This window comes from Podarcis pityusensis, assembly GCF_964106645.2.
Source record: "Podarcis pityusensis genome assembly, chromosome: 4".
NCBI classification, from domain to species: domain Eukaryota; kingdom Metazoa; phylum Chordata; class Lepidosauria; order Squamata; family Lacertidae; genus Podarcis; species Podarcis pityusensis.
In genome coordinates, this window is record NC_138027.1 from 87,037,253 (window position 1) to 87,052,857 (window position 15,605).

Below are 15,605 nucleotides of genomic sequence, written 5' to 3' on the forward strand. Positions count from 1 at the left end.
CAGCCAGCAACACAAAAAAGTTGACCATGTCTGCCCTCCACAGCACGGCTAGCCGAAAAGCAAAGGAGAAGACCAAAGAAAGAAGAAAGATAAGCAGATGGGAACGGCTCTAAATACATGTACAATAAAACCTAAAACATCATAGAAACAAGACAAAATAATCATTAAAATGATTGGCTAATCAAGGAAGTTTAAACAGCTGTATCAGCCTGTCAACAGAAAAAGGTCTTCAAGCGAATCCTGAAAATCATAAATGAGAATGTCTGCTGAAACTCTGCCTGAAGCGTATTCCACAGCATGGGAGCTGGTATGCTTCTGACGCACAAGGGGCAACTAACAGTGTTTCCTCAGTTTGGTTTGGGGCTGCAACATAGGTGGAGTGTGAGTCATGGTCCTAAACAGCCATGGGGCTGGGGTTAACCTTGGAGAGGAAAACATAGAGGCTTCATACAGGTGATATACATAGAGAGAATGCAATTAGCTATATTTTGCTTGCAATGGAGACACAATTAGTTGGGATGAGAGATACATCTTTATCTATGGCTACACTCATGGAATTCCTTAGTCCACAAGGTTTGTCCACTTTCCTGCTGGGCAGATGAGGTTTTATATGGTGAGCTTTGCTAAAGGTTATTATTATTATTATTATTATTATTCACTGATCCTGTAAACAAGATCCAGCACCAAGGGTGGTTCCCTCACTGAGAAGTGAAGCTACAGGAAACCAGGCAGAGGGCCTTCTCAACAGTAGTGCCCACCCTGTGGAATGCCCTCCTATCAGTTGTTAAGGAGATGAGTAATTATATAGAATTATATAACATTTAGGAAACATCTGAAGGTAGCCCTGTATAGGGAAGCTTTTTAAGATTTAACCTTTTACTATGTTTTTATATACTTTTATTATACATACGTTTTTATAGGGAGCGGGTGGTGTTGTGGTCTAAACCACTTACGCCCTCGGCCTGAAAGCGAGATGAGTGCTACAACCCCATTGTCACCTTTGACTTAACTGTCCAGGGGTCCTTTTCCATTACCTTATGTTTTTATATATGTTGGAAGCTGCTCAGAGTGGCTGGGGCAACCTAGTCAGATAGGCAGGGTGTAAATTAATCATCATCATCATCATTGATATTTACATTCTTTTATTATGGTTTGGGTGATGTAATAGCAGATTGGGTGACAATAGCTTTAGAGGAATCCAAATCAGTCCAGTTTTGAACCATCACACCAAATTGGGTGAAGTCATGTTTTGGTCTGTCGTTTTGATTCAAAATGGTGTCCAACATTCAAATACAGACAAAGACCTCCTCTACTGCAGGAACCCTGATGCCAACTGGGTGATGATATGGTGAATGGCGTCCGAACCCATAGAGATCAGACAGACAAATCACTTTCCAAAATATATGGTAGATTGCCATTTCTTCTTTCTACTCAATTTAAACAAGACCCATAAAAACATAGAACACTAATTGCTTGGATGAATCCACTGTGGGCTTCAGACATAGCCTATAAATTTCACATGATTGGAAAGGTTTCCTGGGACGATATGCACCTGCAAATTGTTAGCCAACACCCAGTGACACATTTTATGGTCCTTCAACAGCTCATAGTTTTATGCAGCTGTAGGACTACATGAATTCTGAATGCTTGACATTTGTCCTAAGTGGTGTTGACATTTCAGGGACTTAAAGAATCAAACAAAACACACAAGAACACAAATCCTTTGCATTTGATTTGCCCCATCAGCAGAAAAAGGAAGTCCTACCATCTCAGGAAGTTCAAATTATACTCAAAAGACATACAGCTGCAGAAATATAAAACAAGTAGTTGAAGGTCTGATTGCTATTAATGTATGGTATCTAGCCCTCCTTAATGGATAGTTGCTCCCTGCTCCATAAGGTATCTATATATACACACATATATATATAGAGAGAGAGAGATTAAATTTATTTCCATATTTATTATTTTCTCATGCTTATTTGGCTGACTACTAAGAGCATGGAGTTGTTTGTGAATAACCTCAAGAAGGGGCTCATGGGAGTTGATTTCTCATGTGAAACTTGCCATGCCAGGGGGATCATTTATAAAGTTATAGGAACTCAGGATCTCAGAAATACTAGGTCTGATCTATAAATTAATATTATTTATTCTGTAAACATTAACAAAACAAGGAGCTCCCTCCCAAGGCATAGACCTTTCTGCTGAAAAAAACATCTCACATGGTCCAGAAAATGTGAACAATATAATTTTTTTTTGAAATAACTACGTCCACATTCAGCCTGCCAAAGGTTGGTTGTCAGTTTCCAAAGCGGCAAATCAGTAAGAACACAATTCAGAGCAATGTTTGGAGGCAATATACAGTGGTAGCTTGGGTTAATAACTTAATTCATTCTGGAGATCCGTTCTTAACCTGAAACTGTTCTTAATTTGAGGTACCACTTTAGCTAATGGGGCCTCCCACTGCCGCCGTGCAATTTCTGTTCTCACCCTGAAGCAAAGTTCTTAACCCGAGGTACTATTTCTGGGTTAGAAGAGTCTGTAACCTGAAGTATCTGTAACCTGAAGAGTCTGTAACCCGAGGTACCACTGTACATCTATATCAGGGGAGGGGAACCTCTGTCCTGAGGGCAAAATACATCCACCCAAGCTCCTTTATCTGGTCCTTGAGATTGTCCCCAGGCCACACCTCTCACTGGGCTGGCTTCACACCTTCCTTGCATTTTTGCTTGGCCGGAATTTGCCCTCAAACTCTGATAATGATCCTTGCTTGCCGGAATGGAAGATAGAGAGGAGCGTTTGTAGACACTAGCCTACTGTATAAAGGTAACTTTCAGATTTATTGATCCACCCACTTTTGCCTCTGCCCTGCCCACCAAGTGGCTCCTGCAGGGTTGCCCAGAAGGGAATCTGAAAAACCCCCACCATATCAGAACTTCCAAGTATCCCTATTTTCCAGGGACAGTCCCTGATTTGCAGAAGCCGTCACGGTTTCTGAATTGACCCTGAAATGTCCCACTTCTCCTTAGGACATCCCTATTTTCATTAGAGAAATGTTGAAGGGTCTGGAGTTATGCGACCCCTAGCCAAAGAGATGAGTAACTATACAACCCTTAGAAGACACCTGAAGGCAGCCCTATATGAGGAAGTTTTTTGAAAAAATATGTTTAGTGTTTTGTTTTTATATATATTGGAAGCCACCCAGAGTGGCTGGGGCAACCCAGTCAGATGGGCAGAGGATAATTATTAAATAGGACGTCTCTATTTTCGTTGGAGAAATATGGGAGAGTATTCCATGCCTGCTTTAAATACCATATTTTTTGCTCTGTAAGACTCACTTTTTCCCTCCTAAAAAGTAAAGGGAAATGTGTGTGCGTCTTATGGAGCGAATGCAGGCTGCGCAGCTATCCCAGAAGCCAGAACAGCGAGAGGGATTGCTGCTTTCACTGCGCAGCGATCTCTCTTGCTGTTATGGCTTCTGAGATTCAGAATATTTTTTTTCTAGTTTTCCTCCTCCAAAAACTAGGTGCGTCTTGTGGTCTGGTGCATCTTATAGAGCGAAAAATACGGTACTTGATGGTGATTATGAGCAAAAGGAGCACGACTATCATTTTTATGCTCTGTGTGTTTCCAAGAGGGAACCAGCTTCAGCTGAAGCCTTTCTGAAGTATGCATTTTAATCATTATTATAATCGATCAAATTTTATCGAACCAGTCTGCTGTTGTTTGGGGGTTACTTTTTTTTTTTTAGATAGATAGATTTATTTTTTTTTAGATTTAGATTTTAGATTTAGATTTTTTTAGATTTACAATATCCTGAGAGATCCCACCCATCCTGCTCACAACTTCTTTGAACTGTTGCCTTCGGGCAGAAGATATAGGACAATGAAAACACGAACCACACGCCTTCTGAATAGTTTCTATCCAAGAGCTCTGATTGCACTAAATAATGATCTCAGGGCCAGTTGCAAGAAATAGCAAGCAGGGAGTAGGAAGGAATGAGACAGGTTTTTAGGTTATGTTATGCCTTTAATAGGTTATGTTACATTCTGGAGTATGATATGTTTTTATAGATTATGTCTGAATAGGATGAGAGTGTTGGAGATACGTGCAAATGTGTATGTGAACCCGGTCTTTGGGTGGGTGTTTGATTTTCGTTGTTGTGTATACTGTGTATATACGGACAATGACAATAAATTTATCTAAAAAAATAAAAAAAAATCTAAAAAAAAAATCTAAATTTTTTAACGTTCTGTGCAAACTAGGCGCTGTCAACCCTACTCTGTCAGCTTCCTGTTGAAGACCTTCATTTTTGAACAAGCCTTTTAGGTATTTTAAAAAAAATAGTCTATAGTTGTATTGGATTTCAGATCCCCCCCCCCCAATACATGGAATTGCTTTTATATAGGCAATTGGTTTCAATTCTTTTTACATATAGAATTGATTTAATCATTTTATTGTGAATCGCTTTGAGATATTGCAAGAGAAGCAATCCATAAATGGAACTAATTAATCAATAATTTGTTTCCCTTTCTTACAGTTTCATATTTTCTATGCTAAGAAAATATTGCTGTTCTACATAATCTGAAAAGTATTGGGGAAAGGGTGTTGTTGTTTTTTTAAAAAAATATTTTAGAGTCTTCTTTATAAACTTACCTTCTGTTGAGCAAGTGGGATATACATTTTGTTAATAAATGAATGATCCCTGGGAATACGGATACTGAGGTAAACAAGAATTCACTTCTGATCCAATAATGCCTGGTTATATTAGGATTTCTGATAGTGTCAGTGCAGCACTTGAATAATTGAATCAACCCCAGGAACTTAAAGATAATTGAGTTTTAATAGATACCCTGTATCCAATGTGCCATTTATTATCAATTCTCTCTGTCATGTTACCCTTTAATACAAGGTAACAAACACTGAAGTAGTCAGGAATCATATCCTCAGTGGGAATATTCAAGTAAATAAAGCAGGGCAGAGACATTCCGTGTGCATTAATTAGCAAAATTAAATGTATACCTTCCTGCACAGGTTACATAATACCCACATTCTTAAAACTTGTCGTTTGCCATCTGTACTCAGCATGTTGTCACACATGATCGTTAACTTTGAAAAGCAAGTCTTGCTGAACAAAGGCCATGGAATAAATGGGTTGCCGTAAGAAAACAATTTAAAAAGAGTCACCTGTTGAGAAAAGACACTTAATCAAACCTTGGCTTAAAAGAGAGAAAGAGAGAGAGAGAGAGAGACCACCCAAGATTAACAGACTCCCCACTCCCTATGCACACACCAGTTTAAAACCAAGTACGTTATAAGAAATGACTGATTGTAAGAGTTTCGGATCGAAACCATCCTTTCTAAAAGTAGACCTTTTAGAATACCAAAGGGATGAATTACATGCCGGATGATTGACTGCAGATGATGCAAACTGGAGCTGATTTAAAGGACACATTTGGAAGGACAGAAAGCCAGCTTGGTTTAAGGCAGGCACAGGCAGACTCGGCCCTCCAGATGTTTTGGGACTACAATTCCCATCATCCCTGACCACTGGTCCTGTTAGCTAGGGATCATGGGAGTTGTAGTCCCAAAATATATGGAGGGCCAAGGTTGCCTATGCCTGCTTTAAGGCAATAGCAATGGTCTTGGGGCCTAAGAGAACCAGATTTTGATTCTTGATTCTGAGCCGCACTCAGACCTACCTGGGAATCATCCCCATGCATGTGTGCTGGCTCAAGTGACTGGCGTAGAAACAGCTACCTAATGTGCCTCTCAAAGGATTCATTTATTTTATTATTATTTGGGTGGGGGCAATGTCAAATAACAAATCTTCCTGGGAATATCAGTGAAAGGTTGCATAAAATGGCTTGTAATAAATAATCAAATAAAACAAACATTTCTTTTGCTCTTCTTTTCACAGAAGAGGAGCTATGACTTTGAGTTTGTGACATCTGTGTTTTGACACTCTTGCAAGCAACTCTCTTGTGTGTTTTTCAACAAGTCAATCAATGCTGTGTTACCAGAACCAGCTCTAAGGGAGTCTGACCAGAAATCATGGTTCCTCTTTTGCTATGTTATGGGATGGGTTTTGTTGCCTTTGTTGAAAATAGGGATGGGATATAACCTGCCAGTTCCACTCTGCAGTTCATGTAGTTTTTGAGATAATGACAGTTTCCAATTCACAATGGACCTGGACACCAAAGCAGGTCCAAAGAATTTCAGACCCTCCAAGTCTCCCTGTTTTCTAGGGACATCCCTGATTTAGAGAAGCCATCCCAATTTCTGATTTGATCCTGGATTGTCTCACTTTTCCTTAGGATGTTCCTATTTTCATTGGAGAAATGTTGGAGGGTATGGAGTTATTTGACCCCTGAGCCATCTGAACACAATCCTGTATAGGAAAGTTTTTAATGTTTAGTGCTTTATTATGTTTTTAAATTTCATTATGTTTGGAAGAAAGGTGTCCAAGCTGACCAAATGAAGGCATTGATGCTACAAGTGGCTTGGGTGACAGATGTTGTGTGGCATATCTGCATTTTGCCTGGGGAGGAGGTGGGTTGTAGAATGGAACACTTTCTTGTACTCTTGCCCCATAGATGCTGTCTGAAGCAACAGCTTCTTATGTGCTAAGCAGCACTGTGACTGAGATATCTGTTTCATTGCCATGAATGAATTTGGAATTGGACAAAAAAGGAATGGACCAGAAGGCTTGGCGAATGTTCTTTAAAGGTCAGTGGCCAGACTGTACCAGCCATGCCTCATTAGGGAAATTTCAGGTCAAAGGCCTGGAAGAACTTGGAAATAACTGGAATGCAAGGAGAGGCTATGGGGAGAAGACGCATCCTCATCCCAGTCCCCACGTAAGAGGAGGGAGTTAATTTGTGTCTGTAAAGGCAAATATAGTTTTTGGAATGGATAGGGATCAAGTGTGCTGCCTTGTCCCCACAACTGATGTCATGCACACACATCACATGATGTGCTGACACTGTGCACACATGTCACATGACATACTAACGTATCACATGCGTGCCACAGGGCATGTGTGAGTGAGACAGGCAAGCCACATGCGTTGTGCGATTAAGGTAAGTACATCATGCAGTGTGCGTACACAGCCTCTGCATTTGGGGGCGGCTCCCTACTTGAAATTTTTTTGGGGGCCCTTGGTCTCCCTGGTGCCCCAGATGGTGCCTATGATAAGAATATTCACTCCACAGAGACAGATTTGGAACTGGAAGCATATTTCAGGGTGCAACCAGGGTTCTGATGTAGGGCAAAGGCTTTGCTGCATGGATGAATGATTAAACTCTTTGCCTCCAACTGTTGTCTACCTATAGCTTTGTAAATCAGGGCTGGGAAACTGGATCCAGGCAGTGGGGCAGATCCTTATCTCCCCCACCCACTGTAGGCCAGGTTTGACAGGTGATGTGAGATGACCTGTTTTTGCCTGCAGAATTTGCAATCTGCAGGTAAAGGCACCACATATTGCAGCTGATCATGTTGTTGTTGTTTAGTTGTCTTAGTCATGTTCGACTCTCCGTGACCCCATGAACCAGAGCATGCCTTGGAAACTCTCACTTTCTTCTCAAAGCTCCTCCTTTTTTATGTCCATTGAGTTTTCTTGGCAAAATACTGGAGTGGTTTGCCAGTTCCTTCTCCTGGTGGATCACATTTAGTCTAAACTTTCGGCTATGACCTGTCCATCTTGGGTGGCCCTGCATGGTATAGCTCAAAGCTTCTTGGAGTTTTTTCAAGCCCCTTCGCCATGGCAAGGCAGTGATCCGTGAAGGGGCAGCTGATCACAGAATCATAGAATTGCAGAGTTGGAAGTGACCCCCTGCAATATAGGAATATGCAACTGTCCCATACAGGGATTGAACCTGCAACCTTGGCATTATCAGCACCACACTCAAATCAACTGAGTTATCCAGGTGATTAGGGCTTGCATGGAGTGGTAATGCAGGCAATGGTACAACAATCTCCAGAAGGCACCATGTTGCTGGATGGGCACTCTCCTCAACCCTGCTGCTCATCAGGCAATGGCTTTTTCCATGTCCTACCCTCCAGCCCTGGGAGCCTTTCCCAGACCATGACTTTGAGAATAGCAGAAGCAGCTGGGAAGAGAGGAGTTCAGCGACAGTTTTTTAAAAATTATTTTATAAGTTATGTGTCCTTGTTTCTCAATTTAATCCTTTTACATGGTTTTGTATGACTTGTGGTCTTTTATGCATTGTGATTTGCTGCTATTTTTATCGATTACAGATGAGTAATTATTTATTATAATTGATAAGTGTAAACTGTTTATTGCTTGCTGATGTTTAATTTTAGTGTTTACTATTGGATTCTAATGGATCATTGCATATTGCTTTATTTGAAATAAGTTGTCTATTTTAAAGTGACTTTTTATATAGGATCAGAATGTTACTGTTAATGTCTGATGTTTTATTGTTATTTTTTGTGAGTGTTGAAAGCCGCCCAGAGTGGCTGAAGCAACCCAGCCAGATGGGCGGGGTATAAATTTAAAAAATATTATTAATTATTATTAATTATTATTATTATTATTATTATTAGTGGTAATAATAAACCCAATATTACAAACAGTACTGCCACCCCCAACACCATCGCTTTCCTGTGATTTCTCTTCCAAGAGGAAGCTATAACTGGGTAAGCGCTGCCCACAGAACAACTAGCCATTCTGAGAAGTGGGTGAAATGTCAGGAATGCCCTTTCCCCCCAATTCTTCCTGTGTTCTGTCTGTGTTTCTTCCAGATATTGCTGAACAGCCAGTGCCGATCCTCTCTTTCCAGCGCTCTAATTACAAACTAACTTCTCCCAGTGTTGCAAGTGCTACTAAAAGGAATGCCATTAATTTTTCTCCTTTCTTCTTCTGACTTTGTCTGCAGCTATGGGTGCAGAGATACAGGGAAGAGCAGCAGAGACCACCAGCAAGTAGCAGCTGTGATGTAAAACAGCAGGAAAGAGTTGTTCAGAGGGGAAGAAAAAGAAGGGGCCTCACCTTCTTCGGTAAAGGTTTGCGACAACATGAAAGGCATGAACTGTGAAACTAAATAAAGGCTTGACACACAAAAAGAAGGATTTAAACCAAAGTGAAAGAACATGGGAGGTTGCATTTTTTAAAAAAAACAAAACCACGAAAACATCGTGACATCTATTTTCTTACCACCACCCCCAGACCTTTTAAACGGCATCATGTTTTAGCAGCAGAATGGAGAACGTTTCTCTAAAATAGGAAGTTTGCAGCTGAAACCGGAAGCCTTACTGTCAGGGGTTCAGGAGCAGAGGCAAGGGCAAGGGAGGAAACAGAGAGCGAGGGAGAGGAGGCAGAAGAAAAGATGAGTGATGACGACGACCCGAGATCTCCGAGTCTTTCCAGTGAATCAGAAGATTCACAGAAAGGAGCACCAGTGGCCAGGGCAAGGGGGGAGCCTAGGGGGACACCCCAGGAAGATAGAGCCAGAGGGGACTCAGAGGGGAGCAGTTGGAAATCAGGACCAGCGTCACCGCCAGAGAGCAGGGAAGAGGAAGGGCGCCAGGGATCAAGCGCTGGCAGCTCACAACAGGGGGGAGGGCACGAGTCAGGAGTGGCCACACCTCCATCGGGGAGTGAAGAAACGGTCAGACGGAAGGTGGAAGGTTGGGCGCGCGTGCCAAGTTCAAATGCACAGGAAAGTGGCGCAGTAGGCAGCCCGGAAAGGGAGCCAGGTCCTAAAGCCCGCCGAAAGGAGGGAGAAGAGTCAGGGGGGTCAGCGTCAGCGTCAGAGGAATCCCGGAAGGAAGAGACCCCGGGGGGCAGAGGGACCCAGAGAAGAACAGTCAGGCGGAAAAGGTGGAGCAAGGCTAGGATATTAAGTTGGTGTACAAGGGGCGGAGACTCAGATGGAGCTTCGCCGATCTAACCATGAGACGTAGAGTTGCACGCAGCAGCTTGAGAATGGAAACTGTAACTCAATAAAGACTTTTATTTAATGATCGCTGGCTAGCGTGATCCTCTGTGAGCTAGGATCTGGAAGCAGCTCTGACAGTAAGCTCCATCCCTAGATTGTGGGCATCTACGTCCTCGCGGAGAGGAGAGAAAGCGGGTGCCTACTAGCGAGCTCACGAACGGCAGACAACATGACGGCCGAACAGCAGATAGTGGAACTCAGAGAAGCAGTGTCGCGCCTGAATGCCGAGGCTCTTGCATCCAGGAAGAGAGAGGAGGACGCAGCTGCCGCCTACAGGGATCTCCAGGTCAGGTTGGAAGTGCTTACGAAGCAAGGGCAACTGACACCCAAACCGGAGGGGATTGGGTTGGGGAGACGAACAGGCGGTCTGGTCTCTCACTTCGATGGGAATTTGCAACAGTACCCCAACTTTAGAGCAGATGTAATGTGTGCACTGCAACTGCTGAACAAAGACTTTAGAGATGAGCAAGAGAAGGTGGGATTCATCATGTCCCATTTGCATGGAGATGCTAAAGCATGGCTGCGCAATTTGTGGAGAGATAAGGATCCGGCGCTCCAAAATGCGGATGCCTTTATTAAAGCGATGGATGGGTGCTTTTTATCAAGCATTGACGTGGATCTTGCTCGGCAGCAGATACATGGACTGAAGCAAGGGAGGGCCAGCGTAAGGCAGTACCATGCCCGCTTTTTCGCTTTGGTCAGTGCCCTGGAATGGGACAGAGATTCGGCTCCTGTAAGAGACCTGTTTTGGGAGGGATTGCACGGCTCGGTTAAAGATGAAATTGCGAGGGGGGAGAGACCCCGGACCACGCAGGAGATCGTTCAGAGGGCGCTGGCGGTGGGGGTGCGGCTGGAAGGACGTCCGTGGAGCAGGGACGAAGGGCGTGGAGGGCGCGAACCAGCCAGGGGCTCCTCCTTCCTTCCCAGAGAAGCAGCGCGTGCGCAATCCACGCCTCCGCCAGGAGGAGGAGCGGAACCTATGGAGGTTGGAGGTGCAAGGGCTCAGTCAGCAGCCAGAGCCCTAGCACCGGCAGCAGTGAAAGCGAAGCCTCCTAGAGGGAACAGGAAGTGTTACATCTGCGATGATCCACAGCATATGGCGAAAGAGTGTCCCCAGAGGCTCCACAAGCACACTGCAGCCTCAGCAATGGTAACTGCAGCAACGCAGCAAGGACAACCACAGCAGGGAAATCATCAGCTTCAATGTCACTCAACTATCGGACACGCCCATTGTATTGGGCATGAGTTGGCTGGACAAGCACAGCCCGACGCTGGCTTGGTACCAGAGGCAGCTGACCTTCGGCTCTTCCTTTTGCGCTGAACACTGCATCGTGCCCAGGCAGGAAGGAGGGGAAGAGGAGTCACAGCTGCAGCTAGGCACGCTGCAAGCGGTTCCCCACAAGTACGCAGAATTTTTGGAGGTTTTCTGCGAGAAGGAGGCAGACAGGCTACCCCCCCACAGACCATATGACTGCAAAATTGACCTGCTGCCGGGGGCGGCGCTGCCCAAAGGGAAGCTGTATTCCATGTCTGAGGACGAACTGCAGGAACTCAAAGAGTTCATAGATCATAATTTGGAGCGCGGTTTCATCCGAGAGTCCAAGGCAGCGGGGGGCAGTCCGGTATTCTTTGTTAAGAAGCGGGACACGCCCCAAAAAAGACTTGTAGTGGACTTTCGCATCTTGAACAGTGTGACCAAGCCATCGGACTTCCCCATGCCCCGAATCGACGACCTCCTCGCAAAGGTACGGAAGGGCAGAGTGTTCACCAAGTTGGACCTGCGAGGGGCATACAACCTCATTCGCATGCGGGAGGGAGATGAGTGGAAGACAGCCATGTTCACGCCCCTGGGCACCTACGAATATAGAGTTATGCCTTTTGGATTGCAAAATGGCTCCCACGTTTTTCAAGCTTTCATGCATCACGTGTTGGCGGGGCTCCTCTACAAGACGTGCGTCTGTTTCTTGGATGACATCCTGATCTTTTCGGAATCGCAGCAGGAGCATGACAGACACGTCAAGGAAGTGCTGAGCAGGCTACAGCAACATAGGCTTTACGCCAAGCTGGAGAAGTGCCAATTCGACGTGACCGAGGTGGATTTCCTGGGCTACAAGTTGTCTGATAAAGGGCTCGCCATGGACAGCGCCAAGGTCCGAGCAGTGTTGGATTGGAAAAGCCCACGCAACCGGAAGGAGGTCCAACGGTTTGTCGGCTTCGCGAACTTCTATCGCAAGTTTATCAAAGGCTTTGCGATGCAGACAGCGGCCATCACGGACACGCTCAGCTCCAAGAAAAAGAAGTTCATCTGGACAGAGCAGGCGGAGCAGTCCTTTCAGGCACTCAAGCGTCTCTTCGCGTCGGAAGAGCAGCTGCTTCATGTCAACCCCAGCAGGCCGATGAGGGTGGAGACAGACGCTTCGGACAGAGCCGTGGGAGCAGTCCTGCTGCAGAAAGACCCGCAGGGGGTTTGGAGGCCGGGAGCGTTTTACTCAAGGAAGCTCAGCAAGTCCGAACAGAACTACACCATCTGGGACAGGGAGTTGCTGGCCATTCATGCAGCGTTCAAAGCGTGGAGGCACTTCCTGATCGGCGCCAAGCACACGGTGCAGGTCTGCACGGACCACAAGAATCTAGAGCACTGGCGCACGGCACAGTTCCTGAACCAGAGGCAGATACGTTGGGCTGAGTTCTTTGCGAATTTCGACTTCCGAATAGAGTATGTCCCGGGGGACACCAACATCATGGCGGATGCTCTCTCCCGTAAGCCACAGTATCTGGAGGAGGCAACGCCAGCGGCCGCCATGCACATCTTCGCACCGACAGTGTGGGCGTGCGCGGCGGCGACAGTTGACCTGGATGCGGTGCGACGAGCGTTGCAGGATGACTCCTTCGCGCAAGCAAAGATGGCAGAGGTGCACAGGGGCACGGCAGCGACCGACGAGTTCCAGCTGCGAGATGGTTTGCTCATCCGTAAAGGGGCCATCTACGTGCCGGGAGACGAACTTCGCGCCAAGGTACTGCAGCAGCTGCACGACGCGCCCACTGCCGGGCACTTTGGCAAGGAGAAGACGGTGGAATTAGTAGCCAGAGACTTCTGGTGGCCCGGAATGAGAGGGGAAGTCGCGGACTACGTGGCGAGGTGTGACACCTGCCAGAGGTCCAAACCAGTGCACAGACCGCCGGCCGGACTGCTGGAACCGCTGCAAACTCCGTTCGAGCCATGGGAGAGAGTGGCCCTGGACTTTGTCACGGATCTGCCCAGCTCGAGGGGCAAGACGGCTGTGCTGGTGGTGGTGGATTTGTTCTCCAAGATGGCACATTTCATTCCGTGTGCGAAGGTGGCCACGGCGGAACAAACCGCCAAACTGTTCATAGACCACGTGTTCAAGGTTCACGGTCTGCCGCGGTCTATTCTGTCCGACCGAGGGCGACAGTTCATCTCAAACTTCTGGCAGAGGCTGATGGGCTTCCTGAACGTCAAGATCAACCTGGCGTCGGCTAGACACCCGCAGACCAACGGGCAAGCGGAGCGGGTCAATGCCATCATGCAGCAGTACCTGAGATGTTATGCGAATCAACAGCCTGCGACGTGGGTGGATTACCTGCCTCTCGCCGAGTTCGCCTACAACAACACGAAGCACGTGTCCACGGGGGTCACGCCGTTCTTCGCCAACAACGGGAGGCACCCTAGAACCTTCCCGGGACTGGAAAGAATGGGGGAGGGGGAGCCGCAGACAGCAGATGCGTTCGCGTCGGAGTTGCAGGAGGTCCACGATCAGCTGCGGCGGCACCTGGAGCTGGCTAAACACGCATACAAGGTACAAGCGGACAAACACAGAAGGGTTGGCGAAGAGATCCATGTGGGAGACTGGGTCTGGTTAGCAGCCCACGCAGTGCCGGCCAGGTCGTTGGCGAAGAAGAAACTAGGGCATAAACAACTGGGGCCCTACCAAGTCGACGAACAGGTCAACCCGGTGGCTTTCAGGCTGGCTCTTCCGGAGGGTTCCAGAATGCATCCGGTGTTCCACAGATCGGTGCTCACTCCCTACAAGGCACCTCACAGGTTTCAGGAACCAGGAACGGCACCGGGTCCGCTCCGAGAGAGAACCGGGCAAGGGGGAGTGGCACAGGAGGAGCGCATCAACGAAGTCACGGAGATTTTGGACTCCAGATGGGGGGAAGAGGGGGTAGAATACCTTCTCGCCAAGGAGGGCACCCCGGCCAGTGCCAACAGCTGGGTGCCGGGCTATGCTTTAGACGAACCTCTGCTCAAAGAAGAGTTTCATGCCCTCTTCCCACATAGGCCAATGCCAGCAGACTTTTTCGACGACTGGCTTTTCACGCCCACGCTTTCAGCCAGCACGTTCCGGGGGTTCGACTCGGACGAGGAACCGACACGAGACGCCCGTTCCCCGGAGGGGTCACCCTCGGGATCTGCTTCAGAACCCTCGTATTGGTGGGATGATCGACCAGAGGAGCAGTTCCGCAGAAGGTGGCTGGAGGGTCCAGGACGAGCAACGTCTCCAGAAGGCAACGAGGGAGAGACGGACATGGACGTTTTCGGGGACGACCCGGGTTTCGAGCACGGCGGCACAGAGATGGAAGCGGAGGTGACCGTCGTCAACGAGAGCAGGGAGGAAGAACCGGAAGACTTCGGATGGCGGCCCGCCACGGGAAGCGAACTGTATCCGACATTCGTCCCCCTGACACGGCAGCACCCAGATCCCGCACCGGAAGGAGGGGAGGGGGGAAGAGGGGGCTTCGAGGGGGGGATGGATGTCAGGGGTTCAGGAGCAGAGGCAAGGGCAAGGGAGGAAACAGAGAGCGAGGGAGAGGAGGCAGAAGAAAAGATGAGTGATGACGACGACCCGAGATCTCCGAGTCTTTCCAGTGAATCAGAAGATTCACAGAAAGGAGCACCAGTGGCCAGGGCAAGGGGGGAGCCTAGGGGGACACCCCAGGAAGATAGAGCCAGAGGGGACTCAGAGGGGAGCAGTTGGAAATCAGGACCAGCGTCACCGCCAGAGAGCAGGGAAGAGGAAGGGCGCCAGGGATCAAGCGCTGGCAGCTCACAACAGGGGGGAGGGCACGAGTCAGGAGTGGCCACACCTCCATCGGGGAGTGAAGAAACGGTCAGACGGAAGGTGGAAGGTTGGGCGCGCGTGCCAAGTTCAAATGCACAGGAAAGTGGCGCAGTAGGCAGCCCGGAAAGGGAGCCAGGTCCTAAAGCCCGCCGAAAGGAGGGAGAAGAGTCAGGGGGGTCAGCGTCAGCGTCAGAGGAATCCCGGAAGGAAGAGACCCCGGGGGGCAGAGGGACCCAGAGAAGAACAGTCAGGCGGAAAAGGTGGAGCAAGGCTAGGATATTAAGTTGGTGTACAAGGGGCGGAGACTCAGATGGAGCTTCGCCGATCTAACCATGAGACGTAGAGTTGCACGCAGCAGCTTGAGAATGGAAACTGTAACTCAATAAAGACTTTTATTTAATGATCGCTGGCTAGCGTGATCCTCTGTGAGCTAGGATCTGGAAGCAGCTCTGACACTTACTGTTTGCCAAATTCTGCTTGACTTCCTTTGAAAACACTATCATGTCGAATCGTGTAACTTTTCTCTATAAATATTCTGTTGATTTTGGAAATCTCGGGCTGA

At 47.4% G+C, this 15,605-nt stretch overlaps 1 protein-coding gene and 1 long non-coding RNA gene across 7 annotated transcripts in view; one reads left to right on the forward strand and one right to left on the reverse strand.

Annotated features, from left to right (window-relative positions):
• LOC308475863 (uncharacterized protein) overlaps positions 1-15,605 on the reverse strand; it is a 95,005-nt gene that overhangs the window by 76,798 nt on the left and 2,602 nt on the right. For all 6 annotated transcript variants that reach the window (XR_013985424.1, XR_013985425.1, XR_013985426.1 and 3 more), the window contains exon 2: positions 5,048-5,184. Coding sequence is in view for 1 of the 6 variants with exons in the window: in XM_081003343.1 (XP_080859469.1) it covers positions 5,048-5,097 (50 nt within the window). In the remaining 5 variants the exon portion in view is untranslated. The remainder of the gene's footprint in view (positions 1-5,047; positions 5,185-15,605) is intronic.
• Positions 5,179-8,444, forward strand: LOC308475926. Its single transcript, XR_013985545.1, has 3 exons — positions 5,179-5,304; positions 6,594-7,963; positions 8,031-8,444. It is a non-coding gene; the product is annotated as an uncharacterized lncRNA (long non-coding RNA).